This window comes from Sceloporus occidentalis, unplaced genomic scaffold (assembly GCF_023333645.1).
Source record: "Sceloporus occidentalis isolate IW3139 unplaced genomic scaffold, rSceOcc1.0.p SCAF_6, whole genome shotgun sequence".
NCBI lineage: Eukaryota > Metazoa > Chordata > Lepidosauria > Squamata > Phrynosomatidae > Sceloporus > Sceloporus occidentalis.
The window spans coordinates 121264897-121284281 of NW_028316986.1; the positions used below are offsets into that span (position 1 = coordinate 121264897).

Sequence of the window (19385 nt, forward strand, 5' to 3'; positions counted from 1 at the left end):
CTCACTACACATAAAGCTGAAGTGAACTGACCCTGGGATGGATGAATGCTGGGTGAGTGGATGAGTGATCAGAGAGGCTCATTCTATTTTCTTTGTGTCTCTATATAAACATAATATAATGCCTGTGGTTTTCTTTTGCCTTGACATTGCAGTTACTGTATATCCATTCATTGTATAGCAGTTTGATTAATGCACTTGAGATTCGTATTATTATACCAGAATGCTAATAGGCACATCCATGAAGGTAGATCTGATTGATAGTGGCATCACGTTATTAAGGCTTCAATCTTATGCACATGTACCTAGAAGAAAGACCCCCTGAACTCAGCAGCATTTAGTTCTCTATAGACTTGCACAGAATTCTGATATTAAAATGTAATTACAAGACAACAAACACAATCTACATGTGGGTTCTCTATGATAAAACAGCTTTCTTTTTCCTGTTATTTTGTTGCATACAGATAGATATTAATGCTCAAATTTCCAAATTTTACCCGGTGTTTGTGATAAGTAACAAATAAGTACTATAGAGAGGGAGAGAGAGACATTATCTAATGTATTTGGAAAAGTGTGAAAGTGTGAGAACATTATTTTCTCTAATGAATTAGAGCTGAACTTTTAAAAACTGAAATTCAGCCAGATAAAGTCCAGATGCTAAATAGTTCTTTCAGATGTTACCTTAGGATTTCATCCAACTTTTAAAAATTTCCATGGCAAGCTTTTGAAAGACCTCCATTAGCTCAATACATCACTAATATATTTTAATTAAATCATAATTAAAATGAACTTAAAGTAATACCTAGCATAAAAATTAACAATATAGTGAATCTACAATATATCCTATTTCTAGAGCTTTCTTCTTAAATGTTGGATGTCTGAGAGGAATTCTGTGACCAGAGCATGATCACAAATTCTGACATTTTATCACTGTCTCAGTTTGAATCCAGAACTTGAGATCTGGTTTTATAAATGCTGTAAATGATAATGAACAGTAGCTGGTGGTTGGTATCCAGTTTTGATTCTGTAATTTTGCTGTGCACTAAATCTGTCACTCCTACCCAGAATAGGCTCATTGAAATGAATAGTTTTGTCTTTCTCTAAGCTGGGTTAGTTTTAATTTAGCTGAAAATGAAAAATGAAAATTGATAACTGATAACTGATTGGGAAAAATATAGATGCAAGCAAAAGATAACTTGAATGGGGCTTTTGCACGCAGCGGCATGGTGGTGGCACAGTGGCATGCGTGCGCCATGGGCACGCACCCCATTCATTCGAATGGGACATGCCATCCCTTGCACCCATGTGCTCCCACGCAGCTCTACACAGGTTTGAGCATATGCTCAAATCTGTGTATAGTGCGCCCGTGTATGACGCGGGTGCACTGTATTTTCTTTTTGTCCATTTTCTTGATTGTCCAGCTCTTGCATACATGGTAAAGGAGAATACAATTGTTTGTATGATTCTGACTTGGTCCTTAGTTATATATCTGTGGTGGCATACCTATGGCATGCATGCCAGAAATGGCACGTGAAGCCATTTTTGAGGGCACGTGGAGGGTGGGGAAGAGGACATCCGTGTGGCACAGTTTGGGCACTCCGCCGCATGGATGTCATCATCGCACGTCCCATCTGTATGGGGGCACACCAAGATGGCGCCTGAGGTGTGCGGTAGGGTTGCTGAGCATGTAAATGCTCAGCCCCCGCACATCCCTAGTTCGGGCCCAGGTCAGCGCAGAGTACGCGTCAGTCAAGCCCCTATGTCTTCTTCTGATTTCTTGACTTCAGTCCCCATTCTGATCTTTGGTTGATCCCAAGTATAGGAATTCTGTTACTATTTCTATTTCCTTATTGTCTAGATTGAAGTTGTGAAGATCCTCCGTGGTCATTATTTTTGCTTTCTTTATGTTCAGCAGTAAGACTGCCTTTGCACTTTCTTCCTTGGCCTTTCTCAGTAGTTGCTCTAGGTTTCCAATGTTTTCTGCTAACAGTATGGTGTCATCTGCATATCTTAGATTGTTGATGTTCCTTCCTCCCATTTTCACTCCTACTTCTTCTGTTTCCAAGCATTCTCTTTGTATAATATGTTCAAGTTGTAAAGATAGGATGAAAGGATGCATCCTTGTCTGACCCCTTTGGAGAAGGGCATTTGCCTTTCTCAGTCAGTGAGATCCTCTAGTACAGCAGACCCTTCATATTGATGGTCTAGTAACCCACAAATTTGACTGCCAAATTGAGCACCATAATATGGCGCTGTTTGTATTTTTTGCCATCTGTGTGAGTGGGGGAGGGGGATAAACCTCCATGAATCTGTACCTCCACAACATACCAAGCCCAGGATTTCATAGGATGCAGCTATAGCAGATAAAAGTGGAAGGATAGCACTGTGATTGTGTGGTGTGAATGGCCCTCAGATGTTACATTACGAGCCCCTCCTTGCCTTTTCAAACTAGGGTGGTCAAGTAGCAAGGCTACAGTGGTTTGGTTAGGTCAACCTCTTTCTAGGCATTAGCAACAGAGAGACTCTCCCTGACATTAGTAAATGTCCTAAGATTGCTGCCCCCCAAAACTGGCAAGTACCAGACCAGAACCCATTTGCTCTATATAACTCTCAACTAAGAAAACACTATGTGCCAGTGTACACCTCCCCTCTTTGCTGATTGCCTTTTAGCTATCAATCATGATCACCATAATTAAACAGCATAATCCATGACATAATGCCCTTATGCTTTGTCACAGATCCTTCAGCCATTTCAAGCAGTTACAAGAAGTGCTACGTTTGGTTGTTTAATATGGAATTACATAGGCTTGTAGTTTGGGTTAGTTTTTTATTTACTTATTACTAGAGCACATACTCACCACTTTTCTTCTGCTTTCCACTTGCTATACTTAAAACAAACATTACACAACTGGATTCCCTGATTTGACTAGATTCTTATAGTACAGTGGTCCCTTGCCTTACACGAGGATCCATTCTGGACCCCCGTGTATTCCACCTATGCTTGAGCCCCATTGAAAATAATGGGGCTCGTGCTCGCGGCATGCACGCCATTCAGGAACTGGTGTGGGGTGTGAAAGGCGCCCACGTATGACTGAGGCACACTGTAGTCAAGGGTTAGGTTTCCCTCCAGGCAGCCTAGACTTTTGTGGTTATAGTGCAGCAAATTAATGGCAGAGAGGAAATGGGCAGAAGATGATTAGCAGGAAATTTGGAGTTTGGCTGGCAGACCTCCTATTTTCACGTAAATAAATTATAAGTTGCCAGAGTTCTCTTTGGCCCAAGCATAGGTTTGACAAAGAAAGCAAGTAATCATATGAAAAGAGTAAAGAGATAGAGGATATAATGCTAGTGAGCTACCTGCCAACATTGATGTTGAAACGGGTAATAATTCATTCATAATAAATTAATTTTGAGATCAATTAATCTACTTGAAATATTAATACAATTTTTAATGTTTTGGTTTGTAGGTCAACTAAGGTTTTAAAATAAATACATCTCACTCTTTAAAAGCTCAGTCTGTACAAGTTGTCACATTTTGTCTTGTTTTTAATCAGTGTTTCATCTTCATCATAATTTTGCAACCTATCCTTGTGATGTGAGACATGCTTTATGGATGGCTCCAGTCCTGAAAGCAGTCATGAGTCCAGTTAATGGTTTCAGTATTGTCAACCCTACACTCATTGCTCATCAAAATTATTTGCAGTGCTCCAAGAATATTGGGGCACAAACCATCGGTCTCTAGGGCCTACTTTAAAAGTATATTCTAATTTACTGAAAAATTGATACAATTTTTGTGTACAGTACATATTTTATGAAGAAGTTGGTATATCAGTGGGTAGGTTGGTACCAGAATAGGATATATTGTTGATCATGTGCATAAGGTATTAAGTTGGAGTTGTAAGTCTTATTACATGACATTTTCCTGCAAGTATGAGGTGAAATGAGAAGACTAAACAATATATTAGAAGTACACTTTTTCCAAAGGAAACAGTTTGGATTAAAGGGCTTCTCTGTGACATGTGCCCAATGGGATTTTTATTGTTGTTTTAATATTACCATTATTTATTTTAAAGATGCATGCTCCTACGTTTCAATCAAATGATGTCTGTGGTAGCTAACAACATACTACAATACACACACACATGCACCCCCGTACAAAAGGATCCAGCAGTTTTTGTTCCTCTAGCTAGTGGTAGAGACGAGACTGGCTTTCCTTATGTGCCTGTAATTTTGAGGTAACTCTTTTTCTGCTAGGCCAATTGTCCCCATTTAAAGCCAGAGTCATTTCAGCTGAATGCTTATTGAATCACTTATCGGCTACATTTTCATCAGCCTGTGGGATCTTTTTCTTCTTTCTGTTCCGCCTTCTAGTAGTGTCCCTAGATTCTAAGATTGTTCACCCAAGCCCTCAGCAGTACACAGAGATCTGGATTCAGCTGTCAGCACATTCTCAGACCCTCACTTGAGAGGTTGTCCCAGGTTCTCAGGAGCTTGGAAGATTTCCAGCAAGCCTCTGTTGCAGAGAAAAGACCTTAGCATTCTGGGCAGGACTCCAAGTCTTGTCAGCACTAGTTCCTGCAGACTCCCTTAATAGTCTCAGCCTGCCTTCATGCAAAAGCAAGCACCAGGGTTCCTTGAAGATAAACACCTTCTTCACCAGTTAACTTGTTTTCTTAAGTCAACATGGGCCTAGGAAGCTTTTGCATCTGCCTGTGGTTTCCATCATTTCCAGTTGACCCCAGTCAGCCTTCATCTTGTATCTGCTTTTAGGAGTTCAGCTATTAGTATCTTTCTTGTGATAACAGATTATCTGAGCCTATCCAGTATGAAAGCGCTATCCTAAAATGAGAATGTTGCCCTGGGTCAATGCTAGGGAATTCTGGGAACTGTAGTTTTGTGAGACATTTACCTCTCTCTATCAGAGAGCTCTGGTGCTACAACAAACTACAATTCCCAGGATTCCCTAGCAATGAGCCAGGTCAGTTAAAGCAGTCTCAAACTGGATTGTTTCTACACTGTGTTTTGGACCTGAAAGTCTTATTTTGGACTGCATTTTCCACTGCAGTCCTGGGAAACCATGCTAGGCTGGCCCACTCTTTGCTCTCTTTCTGCCAGCAGGTATAGATTTTTGTTTTTTTCATTTAGATAGACTTTGTCATAGCCATTAGCTGATTGCTAGTTGCTGCAGAAAAGTTCCCCTTCCCCTTTTTAAATGGTGAGTGGTTCACTTTTTTCTTCCTCTCATGTTTTAAATGCTATTAAACTCTTTTTAAATTTAGTCCCATTTTAGTGCGATACTTACTTTGGTGTTTTTTTTTTAAATCTATCATGGTTTATTTTAGCTATACAGGTTGCATATCTCTTATCTGAAGTGCTTGGGACCAGAAGTGTTTTGGTTTTGGTTTTGGTCCTGTGATTTTGAAATACTTGCATAAACATAATGAGATATCTTGGAGATGGTACCCAAGTCTTAACACAAAGTTTATTCATGTTTCATATATACCTTACACATGTAGCCTCAATGTAATTTTATATACAATATTTTAAATAATTTTGTGCATGAAACAAAGTTTGTATACATTGAACCATCAGAAAGCAAATGTGCTACTATGTCAGCCACTCATGTGGACAGTTTTGAAGTATTTCAGGTTTCTGGATAAAGGATACTCAACCTGTACTCTGTATTAAGATATGTTGTAAGCCATGGATCCGGCACTGAGCAAAAATCTGGCTATAAATAAAATAAAAATCAATTAATTACCAGCATTAACATTTTTAAACAGACTGAGCTTTGCTGTTAGGGGTTCAATCACCCTGTCAGACTCCCTCTTGCTTATTGTCATTAATGAGCAATTACAAGAGAAGGTCTGTTCTGAACTTTGTCATAATTGTGTTAACATACTAGAGATAGGAAGTATGCAAATTAATTAAGGACAAAGTGTTGCTTGCCTAGTACCCAAGTTTCATGTTTAGTACAGTAATGTGAACTTAAAGCACTGTTTGGACTGAAAGTTGCCAAAGTTGTTTAATCTTGGCACTTTCATTTATAACAAAGCGCAAATGTGCTTTTGATTAGAAGTTTCAAAGTTGGGGTTTTTGTTCTCTGTCTCCACATAAATGTAATGCACATTTAGTCAGTGAACTAATGCTGTTATCTTCAGTTAGTTTCACTTATGATATTGTGATACAAATAGTACTTATCTTTTTTTGCTTTGATTTTCAATACTCCCACCCTTCTGCTTCCCTAGAGATGAAATCTTGGAAGGCACTAAGTATTCAGATTTTGAATTGATTTTTTTCCCTTGATGGTCAGCCAGTTCTTGGATGGTGTTGACTGTATCTGTGAAGTGCTCAGTATTCCCTATCACCAAGCAGATATTTTACTCTTAACATAATGGGAAGAATTTGCTGTTTCTGCAAATGTATCTTGATGATGTTGTCATTTTAATATACCTCTGATTATTAAGGAGTAGTTATTCTGATATAGTGGCCATTCTGGCTGGAAGATTATGAGATTGTAATCCAAAGTAAGTAATGTTTTCAAGCATAAGAGGACTATGCCCTGCTCTACACCTATGCAGAGTCTTTGGTCTAAATTCATTTGATAGACCCGCCTGGAGTAGATGCACTGAATTAATTAATTAATTCATGATATGAATTAATTAATTAATTCATGATAAAAGATTATTTATTTTAAAAAAATAATCTGAATCTTTTAAAGATTTCAGATATTTACAAATCTGAACCTTTTTAGTTTTTGGAAGTCATTATATTTTTTAGAAATATGTAAAGCTATGCTATATTTAGAACACAAAACATTATTATCAATGGGAAACATGCAAGAAACTTCCCCTTTCCAGAGTCTTGCAAGGAAGTTTCTTCGAAGTCCTCCATGGGGATGCCATGTACAGTATTAAACTGAAGATCTTCCACATAAAAAGCTTAGGTGCTCTTCTGCTGCCCTGTGCTTTCCTTCCACTTTGCAACTCTTCTAGAGAAGGAATGTTAAGATTGCATACTTCTAATACTTAATATTCTTCTGACATCCAAACTAGATTTCCTACTGAACAGGTTATGTTAACTAGTTTTTGTGACCCATCCACTGATTCTTTTAACTGAAACAATGCTCTCTCCTAGCTGGCTTTTCTTTCCTAGTCATTATTTCAGCATCTTTATATAAAATAGATTGCCCTTTCCTGTGAGAATTTTATTTAAATCTTTTACATAAAATGAAAATGGTCTTCCTTTATACTTATTTCAGCTTGAGTTTCTCTTTCTTGAATATGAGTGTCACATATCATTTACTTGAGGCATCAGTAGTGTCCTAGCAGTGTTAATATTTCCCTAGTTCTCACAGAAAGGCCACATCTAATAATTTAATCCTACCAGATTGGGTTACAAACCAGAGAATTGTGACAGATTTGATCTTTAATTCTTAGGAAACTGTTGGGAGTTATAGAAGATCACATAGTAAATATCTTGTTTTATGATGATGTAGTGAAGAAATACATTTATTTCTTAGGTTAGATTTTTTTAAAACTAATTGATTGAGATGCCATGGGAATATTCTCATAAAAATGTCTTAAAATGGATCATCATGTACACATATACAGAGTGTAGTTTGGTTTGGAGAATCTCTTATGGCACATTTTGTGTATCGAAAACAGATGGGTTCAGAGCTAGTATCCATTACATACTTAGCTTTGATCCTTTCTAAAGCCTGGCCTTTATGACTGATGTACTGATGAATCTCAAGAAATAATTAGATTTTGTGAGGATGTCTGGAATCAGCAGTGTTGTTTGGGATTCTCTTTTAAACAGAAAAAATCTGCAAAATGTTGTTTACAGATACTGACAATGTCTGTTTGCTCATTTAATATCAGATGAATAAATCTACAGTGGAACAAAGCACTTCTTAAATTTTGAAGTCGAAGGCTTTCATGGCCGGCATCCATAGTTTTTGTGGGTCGTTTCGCCAGCATCTGTGGGTGGTGATGCTGGCGAAACATCAGGAATAAAAACTCTTCTAGAACATGGCCATATAGCCCGAAACTTCTTAAATTGTTTAGCAACAATGGCTGCCTTCATCACCAAACCATGTTCCTTAATGCAGTCTCTTGAAGCAATAAACACCAAGCCACATTATTTCTTACAATCTCTTGAGCAAGAAAATCAACATTCTTGTATGGGTAGTTGCATGATGCAGGCTCTGGCAGTTATTTAAACTGAATCTCATAGTCCAGCCTTGATCAAGTGCCCATAGCTGCGGGAGGCACCCAGCTACCTTGTTCCTTTTTGTTCTTTTTATGTGCCACATGGCACCCTGAGATTTTTTATAACCTCTGCTAGGAAGGATCTCCAAGACTTGCACTTAATGCCCAGCTGACCATTACTATCGAGCAATTGTCTCCCATTATATCAGTGACGCTAGCCCCAGTAAATTCAACTTAAGACCATTACATCATTAATACTTCATTAACCTGTAGGGAAGGTTATACCCCCACAGCTGTGATGCCCAAATAATGGGAAAGCCTTATCACAGTAACTTTAAGACTGCAGCCTAAATTTCAGCTCCTGTCTTTGACTGCTGACAAACTGAAGCAGAGATCCTAAGTTGCAGCTTTCTTGAATGTGGGTCCTTGGTATCCGCTGGGATTTGGTTCCAGGACCTCCCTTGGATAACAGAATTTGTGGATGCTCAAGCCCCATTAAATACAATGACATAGCAAAATGGTGTTCTTTATATAAAATGTCAAAATCAAAGTTTGCTATTTGGAATTTATATATATTTAAAATATTTTCAAGTCATGGATGCTTGAATCCGTAGATGGAAAATCTGTGGATACAGAGAGCTTCTTACCATCATTTTGTGAGGGTTCCCTTCATTAGACTTCTCCCATTTTAAAATGTGGGTGATGTGGGGTTTTTTAAAATTAAAAACTAATTGCTGTTTTTTTTTAAAAAAAAAAGCTGTACTGCAGTAATAATAAATTATAACTTACTATACCACATGTGCACGTGCATGCGTGCGCACACACACACATACACTTATTGTTAGCTGCCTTCAAGTGGACCCAACTCATAGTGATCCTGTGGAGGAAACATCTCCAAGACCCCCTGTACTCCACTGCTTTGCTTAGGACCTGCAGATTCAAACTTGACTTCCATGACTTCCTTGACTGAGTCCAGCTGTTGGAAGTGCCATCTGGTCTTTATCTCTTTGTACTACATTTCTTAGCATATTGTCTTTTATAATGAGTTATGCCTTCTCATGATGTGGTCAAAGTAGGACAGCCTCAGTTTTGTCATCTTGGCTTCTAGGGAGAGGTCAGGCTTGACCTGTTCTAGGACTCATTTGTTTGTCATCTTGGCTGTCAAGTATCCTCAGCACTCTTATCCAGCACTGCATTCCAAATGAGTTGATTTTCATCCTGTTCTCTTTCTTCACTGTCCAGCTCTCACAGCTGTACATGGTATTGGGGAATATAATGACTTGGACAATTCTAACTTTAGTGTTCAGTTGTATATCTTTACTCTTTAGGATCTTGTTTAGTTCTTTCATTGCTGCCTTTCCCATTCCTGGTTTTCTTCTGATGTCTTGACTGCAGTGTCTGTTCTGATAAAGGTTTGATTGTGGGTATGGAAAATCTATTTAGATTTCTTCATTATCTAGGTTGAATTTATGTAGATCCTTTGTAGTAATTATTTTTGTTTTCTTTATGTCCAGCAGTATGTTTGCCTTTGTGCTTTCTTCTTTAACTTTCCTTAGTAATTGTTCCAATTCTATGCTGTCTGGAAACCATGCCTTATGAGGAGAGACTTAGGGAGCTGGGTATATTTAGAGGTTAAGAGGTGATACGATAGCCATGCAGGAATATACAATCAATGCAGCCCTGACAGATGACCATCCAACCTCTGTTTAAAAGCCACCAAAGAAGGAGACTCCACCATTGTCCGAGGGAGTGTGTTGCACTGTCGAACAGCTCTTACTGTCAGGAAATTCCTCCTAATGTTGAGGTGGAATCTCTTTTCCTCTAGTTTGAATTCAGTGCTATGGGTTCTACTCTCTGGAGCTGCAGGAAACAAGCTTGCACCATCCTCAATATGACACCCCTTCAAATCAAGCAAGTAAATCCAGAGTTCTGGAATGCCTGGAAAAAGTGGGGTCATGTGGAGGGAAAACCTGAATACTGCAGTGAGTCGTGGAGGCATGTGCTGCACTACAGACAGGCCTGCACTCATATTCTTTTTTGCTACTACACATTATCTGCCAGAGTTGAGCTTTCACCATTTAAGAGCAAGTGGCAACCATTCGTTTTAATGGTGAAGAATGGCTATGGGTACTACTTTTATGATGTGGTCCAAATGCACTTTCTTTCTCTGTTTATCTGTAGCAACACCACTATTGACAATCAAATCTGCTGCTGCTTACATACTGTACCTTTGTTTTTATATACATGACTAGTTTAAATTTTAAATTATTGTCTTACAGAGGACTCTTCATCACTCCACACGATCGAGGACATGTTGAAACTTTATTTAAATCATGGCCTGAAGCAGTCATCAAAGTAGGTAGCTGTTCATTTATATGACAAAATTGACTTGGTATTATGCCTCTTTGTGATCAAACTGATGATATAGGCCACTACTGAACTGTATGATCAACAGAAGCATCTGGTGTAGATTATAGGATGAGGGTGGTATATTTGAATGTTCCCACATGGGAGGAAACTCCCTAAATACTCCCTAAACACTAGTATTTGTGACAAAAGGCTAGTCTCACCATCATAATATGCAGAAATATTGTCTTTAAGTGTGCTAACATTTAAATATGTGGTCCTCCAGCCATAGCTTGGAAAAGTACAACCCAGCCAGATCTCCACCATGTGACAAAGTCTTTGAATATCATAGAATTGTAGCTAAGAAGAAGACAATTGTTTGCTTACAGATAGGGCAGCCATTTACAACTCAAAAGTATGGTATAATGAGATGCACAATATAATTGTAATGTTGTTTTTATTAGTCACTCTGACTACCACTGCAGTATGTTTATAAGACTAGTGGAATAGATGTCTCCAAGCTGGAAAAGTCATCTGTTATTACACATGTAAAATTAAACAGAACTTTTGCTACTGTTATTACAGGTCTATGCGTGATATTCATTACCACAATAATCACTGTGCTGGAATTTTTAAAATGCCTTAGATCTTTAATTTGGGCTTTGTTTCCTGGCTCTTGATCTTACCATTCTCTTTGGCTGAAAACATTGAGGCCATTCTATGATTTTTATAATTCTAATAAATATCTATATAAATGCTTTTATAATACACTCAGATCTTTTATAACTACATCAGTAGTGTTTCAACACAAATAGATTTAAAAAAACTTTAAAGAAATATTTGGTTTACTTCCAAGTATCATTGTAAATAGAGTATTTATACACAATAGTTGTGTATCTGTATCTGTGTTTTCAGTTAAAGGGACTATATATTCATGATAAAAATAAGAAGCCTGAAAAGTTAACCTTGTTCTTAAAAACTGTGATTTTTAAAATATCTTTTGAAGACTTTTTCAAAAGCTTTGTTAAATGAACTATGTAGGCGAATCCAAAATAAACATTTGAGTACTGCATATCATTTCACTAGGCAATAGATATTTCCTTATGGCTTACTGATTTGTAATAGATCCTTATCTAGAGATAGTAAGGTGATAGATTACATCACACTTTTATCCTTCATTCATAAAATTAACGCTCAGTGTTACAAATAGTCTGATTAGTAACTTTCCCCCCAAAATTTTGAGACATGGCATCCCAAAGATACAATGTTTTAAATATTGTTTATTAAATAATTTTATATTGCTGAACGTTTAACCTTCTCTTTCTCTTGGAGCTTTATTTATTTTATTAATAAATAAATTAATAAATTTTATTAATAAATAAATTAATTAATTGGTTGATTTGTTGATGTTGCACCAAAACAATCTCTTTATGTTTTAAAGAATTTACTTCCATTTCAGTAGGTTCTGGACAATGCTGAAATGCATGTTGTTGTATAGTAGGTTATGGGCCATATCTGTAACAGTAGGAATGTACTGTCTTTTCTAGCTTTTGACCATTTTTTCAGATGTACTATCTATGGAAGAGTGTCAGTTTCAAATAGCAAGTGATTTGTCAGTTGTTGCACCATTGCCAAGTTAATACAACTTTCCTTATTTTCTCTACTGGGTGCTGATTGTTAAAACAGCCAATGGGTTTTGTACTTCTTCTGAGTTGGCAGGTATTTCTTTGTGCAGGCAGCTGAGAAATTTGTAACTTCTTTGCAACAACAGGACCTGTTTTTTAAATAGCAATGGCTGCATTCCCAAAGGATTAGCAGAGGAAAAGTGAGCTGAAAGAAATGAAAGTTATAAAGTATGCAACTGCAGAAAAAAATTGCTGATGTAAAGCTTTCAGCCTCATGAGCCTTGATGATCTACTTCTGTTAATGCCAACAACTTCTGGCGCGATAAATGTTTGCTTAGAAATTATGTGTCAGACAGCAATTGAGTTGTTTTAATAAATATGCCTTGTACTGTATAAAAATTAAGCTATTTTCTTGTTTCTACCATCTTGCATATCTTGTTTTTAAAAAGTCAGTTTTTACCTGGAAGAGCAATCCTCTGGGTTTCTTACCAGTTTGATCTGATTTGATCAGCTGACCTGATCTGCCAGCAAATACATGATTACATTGGAGAATGTTTGTTATTAAGCCACTACAGTGTCATTACTCACTGATGTAGAACAATATTTTAGCAAAGGTTTATGAGTGGAGTGACCCCTCCAGATGTTGTTGTACTGTAATTCCCAGCAATCATTACTAGAAGTGCTGGCTGGGGCTGATAGTTCTACTCCAAAAGTATCTGGAAGCCCACACTTTGCGTATGGCTAATTTAGAATTAGAGTGTCAGGATTCTATCTTGTTTCAGTCACACAAGCTGCTTTAGTCAAATAATTCATATTCTTTAGCAGTGTCCCAGTCATGGGGTAGCCCACATAATGGTGGAAAACACCTCTTCACCTTAGAAGAATGAGCTTTCATAGGAGGTACCTGTATTTCTCTTATAGCACAGTCAAAATTACAGCTGCAGTGTTTAAACAGTAAGTTAATTTGATTATATGATTTATTAAACAAGAAAACATCCTATTTTTAATTTAATGGATCAGTTAATTGAGCAGCAGATTATTATTATTTTAAAGTCTACAGCACTTATAGTAACTAAGGATGACAAATGACATCCCCTCCTTTCTTTGAGAACTAATGGCATGCCTTTTCCAATATGTGCCTACTGCAAATTGGAGTTGAATTACCTAAAATTTAATAAAACAGACTTCATTCAGAGGTGCCCTTCTATTCAACAAAGATCCTTTGATCTATCCAGAAGTTTCCATATAAGAATAGGCAAGACAGTTTTGGCCAGCTCCCCAGGCAGCTTCCTATTATCGAATCTGTAATTGCATGGACCGGTTCAAGTGGATCTGCGTGGTCTACTACCACGTAGCTTCCTATAATCCCCAAACATCATAAATGAACTGTCTTGAACAATGTGGAAGTTTGCAGTAGATACAGTATAGTATAGGAAGAGAAATTAGTGGAGATTACCAATAATAACCCCCCATCAATTAGTGGAAATGGAAGAGCATCATTATATAAAATTCAGTATGTTCTTTTTCTTTAAAGATGTTTATTTTTAGTATGAAAATTTATTTGACACATTAATTAAAAGTCATATATTGAAGCATGATAATGGTTCAGGCAAGGGAAACTGCAGTGCTCTAAAACTCTAAGGGAATGTTTTGCTATTTAACTTTAAGAAAAAATATTTGAATCAACTTGTTTTTAAATGGCTGTTTAAAAATGCTTAGAATATGTTTACAATTTCATACTTTCTTGGTAGGCTATTGTGGTGACTGATGGAGAACGTATTCTAGGTCTTGGAGACCTTGGATGTTACGGAATGGGCATCCCAGTGGGTAAACTAGCACTTTACACAGCATGTGGAGGACTGAAGCCCCAGGAGTGCCTGCCTGTTATGCTTGATGTGGGAACCGACAATGAGGTAAATGTTGTTCTGTGCTGTCATGAACATTTGATATATTTCCAGAGAGAAATAAACAAAATTGTGCTGTAATACTTGCTTGTTCAGTTAGATATGGTTAACAAAAAAAATCTCTTTTACCATAACAATAGCTCAGCTCAATTTTAAAGCAATTTATTTTGTTTAGTGCACATCCTTGCTTTAACGCTTAGGACACAACCTCAGAGACCTATGCTGCAGTGGGAGTTAGACATATGGGACAAAGCTGAATAGAAGAAAAGCTCAATTGATCCAACATTTAGATATGGTTACATTGCTCCTTGAATGACATGCAAGAGCTGGCAGCAGCGCCACCCCTTGGAAAATATTCTGCAAATAGTGCTCCAAAAAGTATATCTTGCATTAATACATGGAATGGGCCTAGCTTTTGCACTGGAACAAGGGCCTGAGTAGTGTGTTATGCAAGTACAGGAACAGCCGTGCTACAGTGTATGCTCAGTTTCTATCAGTGTAGAATCAAGTTCTTGCAAAGAAGAAAAGTTTACGGTTTAATTGTATGCATAACTTTATGTGTATTCTACGAAGAAATGATAGTCTGAATCCTAAGAATTGTACATTGAGTTCTTGTGCACACTGCCAAAGTTTCCCCAAAAAACTAGGAAAGCCCTCCAGGGAATAGTGTTTGGGGTGGTGGTGGTGGTGGTGTTGGGGCAGCAATAACATTAGGATGATAAAAAGTAAGTAACATCTGCTTCACACATGCAGAGGAGCTGTTCTACTATACCTCTGCTGATCAGAACCACTGTGTGTATTACCATTGCTTAAGAATGACAAGCCCTAAACTAACTCCAAATTAAAATACCTACTTATGATTGTATACATTTTTTAAAAACTACTAATCATAGATTTAATAAAATAAACACAAAACATCTTTGCCTGCACACCTTTGATTTCTTTGATTGGAAATGCCTAGACACATGGGAATCACTCTGCAACATAAAGCAAGGAAATGATATACATTATTGCAAAGCAGAACTGGTGGAAATGATTTGTGTGATGCTATTTGAATATTCTTGGCTGCACAAGGAAAATATAGTAAAAACCGGAATGTGATGAAAATATTTTGGATGGTTTAAAGCTATGTTGGGATGAAAAGAATGCTTTAGTAAGTACATCAGATGATTTGGTAAGTACATCTAACCATTAACTGTCATTGATCCAAAAAAAAAAATCAGAAATATAAAATTACAGAGGGGAATTTACCTTCCATTAAGACAAAGAGAATCATGGAATTTAACTTGAAAAAGAGAATAGATCAATAAAGTATGTTAGCTTGCTGTAAGCTGAATCACATAGACACAGTAGAGAGTAAATCTATTAAGGCTAGTTGGGAATTTCCTGATGGAAACTATTTTGATTTTTTAAAATACTGTGTTTCATTATAACTGGAATGCTGTGATCATTTTCTACTGCCAAATTGAATTTGCAGAACAGTACGGAGTTCCCAGTCAAACAGTAGAAAGTTCTAAGGCTGTGTTTGCACAGTCCTTTCATGAAGTTCAGATTATATTTTGGTTTATCATCTCAAACACAATCAAGTCTGCACTACACTTCTGTCATTGTTGACTGATCAGGACTAAGAGTTTCCTACCCAGGACCTTCCAGGTTGAGCTGTACATACCATGAAATGTTTGCTTTGGGTAGTAAATTATGCATGCAATATGCCTAAACCTGCCTACAGCCTATGTTTCTGAGTTCCAGCTCAAAGTGGAAAAGAGGGTGCCATTTTGACTTTTTTATTTTGCTTCAAGTGGGAATACTGGAGGCCATTCTACTTCCCGAATTGGGGTGTGGGGTGGATATATTTTTTTGAAATCAATAAACTTGAGCAACTTCTGGAAGATAGTAATTATTATGTGGTCATAGACTTGAACAAAAATAAAACTAACAAAACCTGCATAACATACTTTACATTAAAATAACTTATTACACAAATATAATTTCAAATGTATAGAATAGCTTATACATATTTTAAAAGAGATAAACACATAAAATATACAGATAAAATAATGAAATATGGATATTAAAAGGAATAACAGGACCAAACTGATTATCTGGGTGAAGAATTAAGAAAAGCAAATTGGTTTTATTGAAGGGAAATTCCTTTCCATGACTCTGCAGACAGAAAGAGAAATTTGGTCACAGTCTCTGTTGTTGATTTGTTTATATCTGTCAAGAAGTACAGGGGGCCTTTGGTATCTGCTGGGGTTTGGTTCTGGGACCCCCCCCCCCCCCATGGATACCAAAATCCATAGATATTCAAGTCCCATTAAATACAGTGGCACAATAAGATGGCGTCCCTTATATAAAATGGCAAAATCAAGGTTTGCTTTTTGGAATTTATATATTATAAAGATATTTTAAGACCATGGATGTATGAATCCATGCATAACAAATCTGTGGATATGTAAGGATGGGTAAAGGTAAAGGTAAACCAATCTTCTAATTGGTTTAATAAGAAATAGCAACAATTAAGAGCTGTATATCAGCAGTACTCTCCATTCATCTAGCATGCAGTCTTCTTTTCTTTCTACTTCTGTCCAACTTTCCTAGCATTATTGTCTTTTCTAATGGGTTATGAGAAGGCACGACTCATTAGAAAAGACAATAGTACTATGAAAGTTGGAGGAAAGTAGAAAGAGAAAAAGACTACATGCTAGATAGATGGGCTCTGCTAAGGAGGTTAAGGGTATAAATGCAGGAACTAAACAGAGTAGTGGAGGATAGGGAACCTTGGAGATTTGTCATCTACAGGGTAACCATGAGTTAAGATTGAAGGCAGTTAACAAAAGTAACAAATATGGTGGTAGATATAAATATTATTATATTAGCTGATGCAATTTGTTCACATGTGGAAAGCCATTTAATAGATATGTGATTGACATGGAGATTAGCAAGGACAACCAGCTTTCATTATCTTTCTTCCTTGTTCAGGAACAATATTCAAGTTAATAAACAAAAAGCCATTGATGTTTATTTTTATTATACACTAGGTCTCGTGTAATAAGCTTACATCTTTAGGAGTTCCAGTACATCTGGATCTACTGACTTGGAAGCCTATGCAACTAAATTCCAAGAAAGAACTTTAAGCTGCTCATTATTTAAAGGGCACGTATTAAAATATGCCTTTAAAGATGACGCTATGAATGAAACAGCACAATTAGAATATGTTTATGTCTATAGGCAAGATGTCAATCCAGCCTCTGAATTTGATCCAGCACTCCCTTTTCATCAACAGAAACTGCACCATTAGTCTTTGATGCAATCTTTCCATAAAAAAAAAAAAGGGGGGGGGATACAGATTGCAGCGTTGAGGGAGAAACAGCTTGACCCCATTCATCTACTACAGAGCCAGCCTAGGCGGGCAAGGCAACTGAGCATAAGTGAACATTTTCTTGTTGAGGGAGAGTTCCCATTGCTTGTGCTGTTGACCCCTTTCTCCCACTCAGTCCCATCTGGATTTGCATTGGTGTTTCTGTCCTGCCCTAGTTATTCATTCTTTCCAATAATAAAATCCCTATCAAGAACCTAGGAAACTATCAGAGTATACCTAAACAGTTCTACTAGTTTATCAAATAATCCTGAATCTGTATGAGAAGGGATCTAAAAGAAAATAAAAGGCCCATTTCTTGGGGGGAAAGACTTTGTCAGCTCCAATATAGGATTAAGCTGAGGCTTCTCTAGCTCAGGCTTTGACTTCCTATGAATTTTGAAGATTACGGAAGAGCATTGCTCTTCAAAACTTATTACATCTTATAGGACTTCTTCCCAAAAGCAGATTTGGATTACCATCATTTGGGCTTGCGCTCCTTTTAATGGGCACAGTAGTCAGAATATTCATTACAAAATCTAGAGCCTACCAGTCTTTGAAATCAGCAATGGTACAGATATAATATAGTCATGAAGCAAATAGTCTATGTACTTAATATCAGTTATACTAAGAGTCCCAGAAGAAGCTGGATCTCTTAGTTATAAGAAATGTAATTTGTGCTGTAACTGGAACAGCATGCCTCTGTGCATTGGAAAATTACTGAAATCTAGCACATAATGCTTCAGTACTAAATTCCAAGTTGGCACAAGGTCAGGAACGACTCCAAGAGAGTCCTGGTTTTTGTTTACTATCCCTCATTCTGTGCCAATCCCAGATGATCTTGATTGAATCTTGTGTTTCTGCCTTCTCAGATCAAACTGTTTCCCTATTCTTTTCACAATCCAAAGTGTGTGTGTGTTGGGGGGGGATTAACTGTCTAGGAGGTATTTGTGATTACATCCCTTCCCTTTTCTGCTGTGCAAAATTATTCTGTCTCTTAGGCTTTTCTGAGGGAAGTGACTCAATTCCCCCTCCCCCTTCCTCCTGTGTGTCATACCTTGTTTAGATTTTAAACATTTGGGCAGGCACTATCGAATTAACTACCCAAAACAAGCCACTCCAGCTATAGGGCAGGAATTAAATGCTTCAGATGAACAAGCTTCAAAATATTTGGTGTCAAACATGAAATAGGCACCAGTAGTATGATCTTGTGACCACTAGAGACTTCCTCCATCCCTTCCTTTTGAGTAGCGTTTTTTCTTTTCCTAAGTACTAACAGGGATGACACTCTGGATGACATTTATGTGTTTTATATTTTTGGCCTAAGTATGTCAGGGAAAGCATGTACAACTGATATCATTCTTTAAAAAAAAATCTGTGGGAGGTAGAATTTGGAGTAGTGAGGTAACCAGGGCAGTAATAGCTCTTCCGGTCTGCAACTCTCTGTTCCATATTGCCTTCCTAAATTGCTTCTCCTGCCTAAAATTTGAACACAGCTGAGACATAGAGGTGATATGGCATAGGGAAACAGCAGACAGGACCAAAGGCTACACATCCTGCCTGGGTTTGATCCTGCTGAGGAACCTGTGGGGCACAATAGGACAGACATAGGAAGGCAAGCTGGATATTGCAGCACCAAGGATAGCACCTGGTGACTAAACTGAAGCTATGTATGCCTTGCCATTCAAAACTTGTTCTTAGGCTCCATACTTTCAAAAATGGAAGCAGGATTGGGTATCTTGGGACCCTCCAGATGCTGCTAGGATGCTGCCAGATGCTGCACACCAGCCCTAACTAGCATGGCCAAAAATGAGAGAGAATGAGAGCTGCAGTCTATCAGCATCTGGAGGGAAACAGGTTACTCACTGCTGATTTAGAGAGACAGGCCACTAATGTGAATGGTAGCATCATGTTTCTCTCCCTTTTCCTAAGACCTCCTGTC

The 19385-nt window shown here is 37.5% G+C and overlaps 1 protein-coding gene across 2 annotated transcripts in view; it reads left to right on the forward strand.

Moving 5' to 3' along the window:
* ME1 (malic enzyme 1) overlaps positions 1–19385 on the forward strand; it is a 161564-nt gene that overhangs the window by 47535 nt on the left and 94644 nt on the right. For both annotated transcript variants that reach the window (XM_089530833.1, XM_089530832.1), the window contains exons 4-5: positions 10490–10565; positions 13933–14094. In XM_089530833.1, the coding sequence (XP_089386959.1) occupies positions 10490–10565; positions 13933–14094 (238 nt within the window). The remainder of the gene's footprint in view (positions 1–10489; positions 10566–13932; positions 14095–19385) is intronic.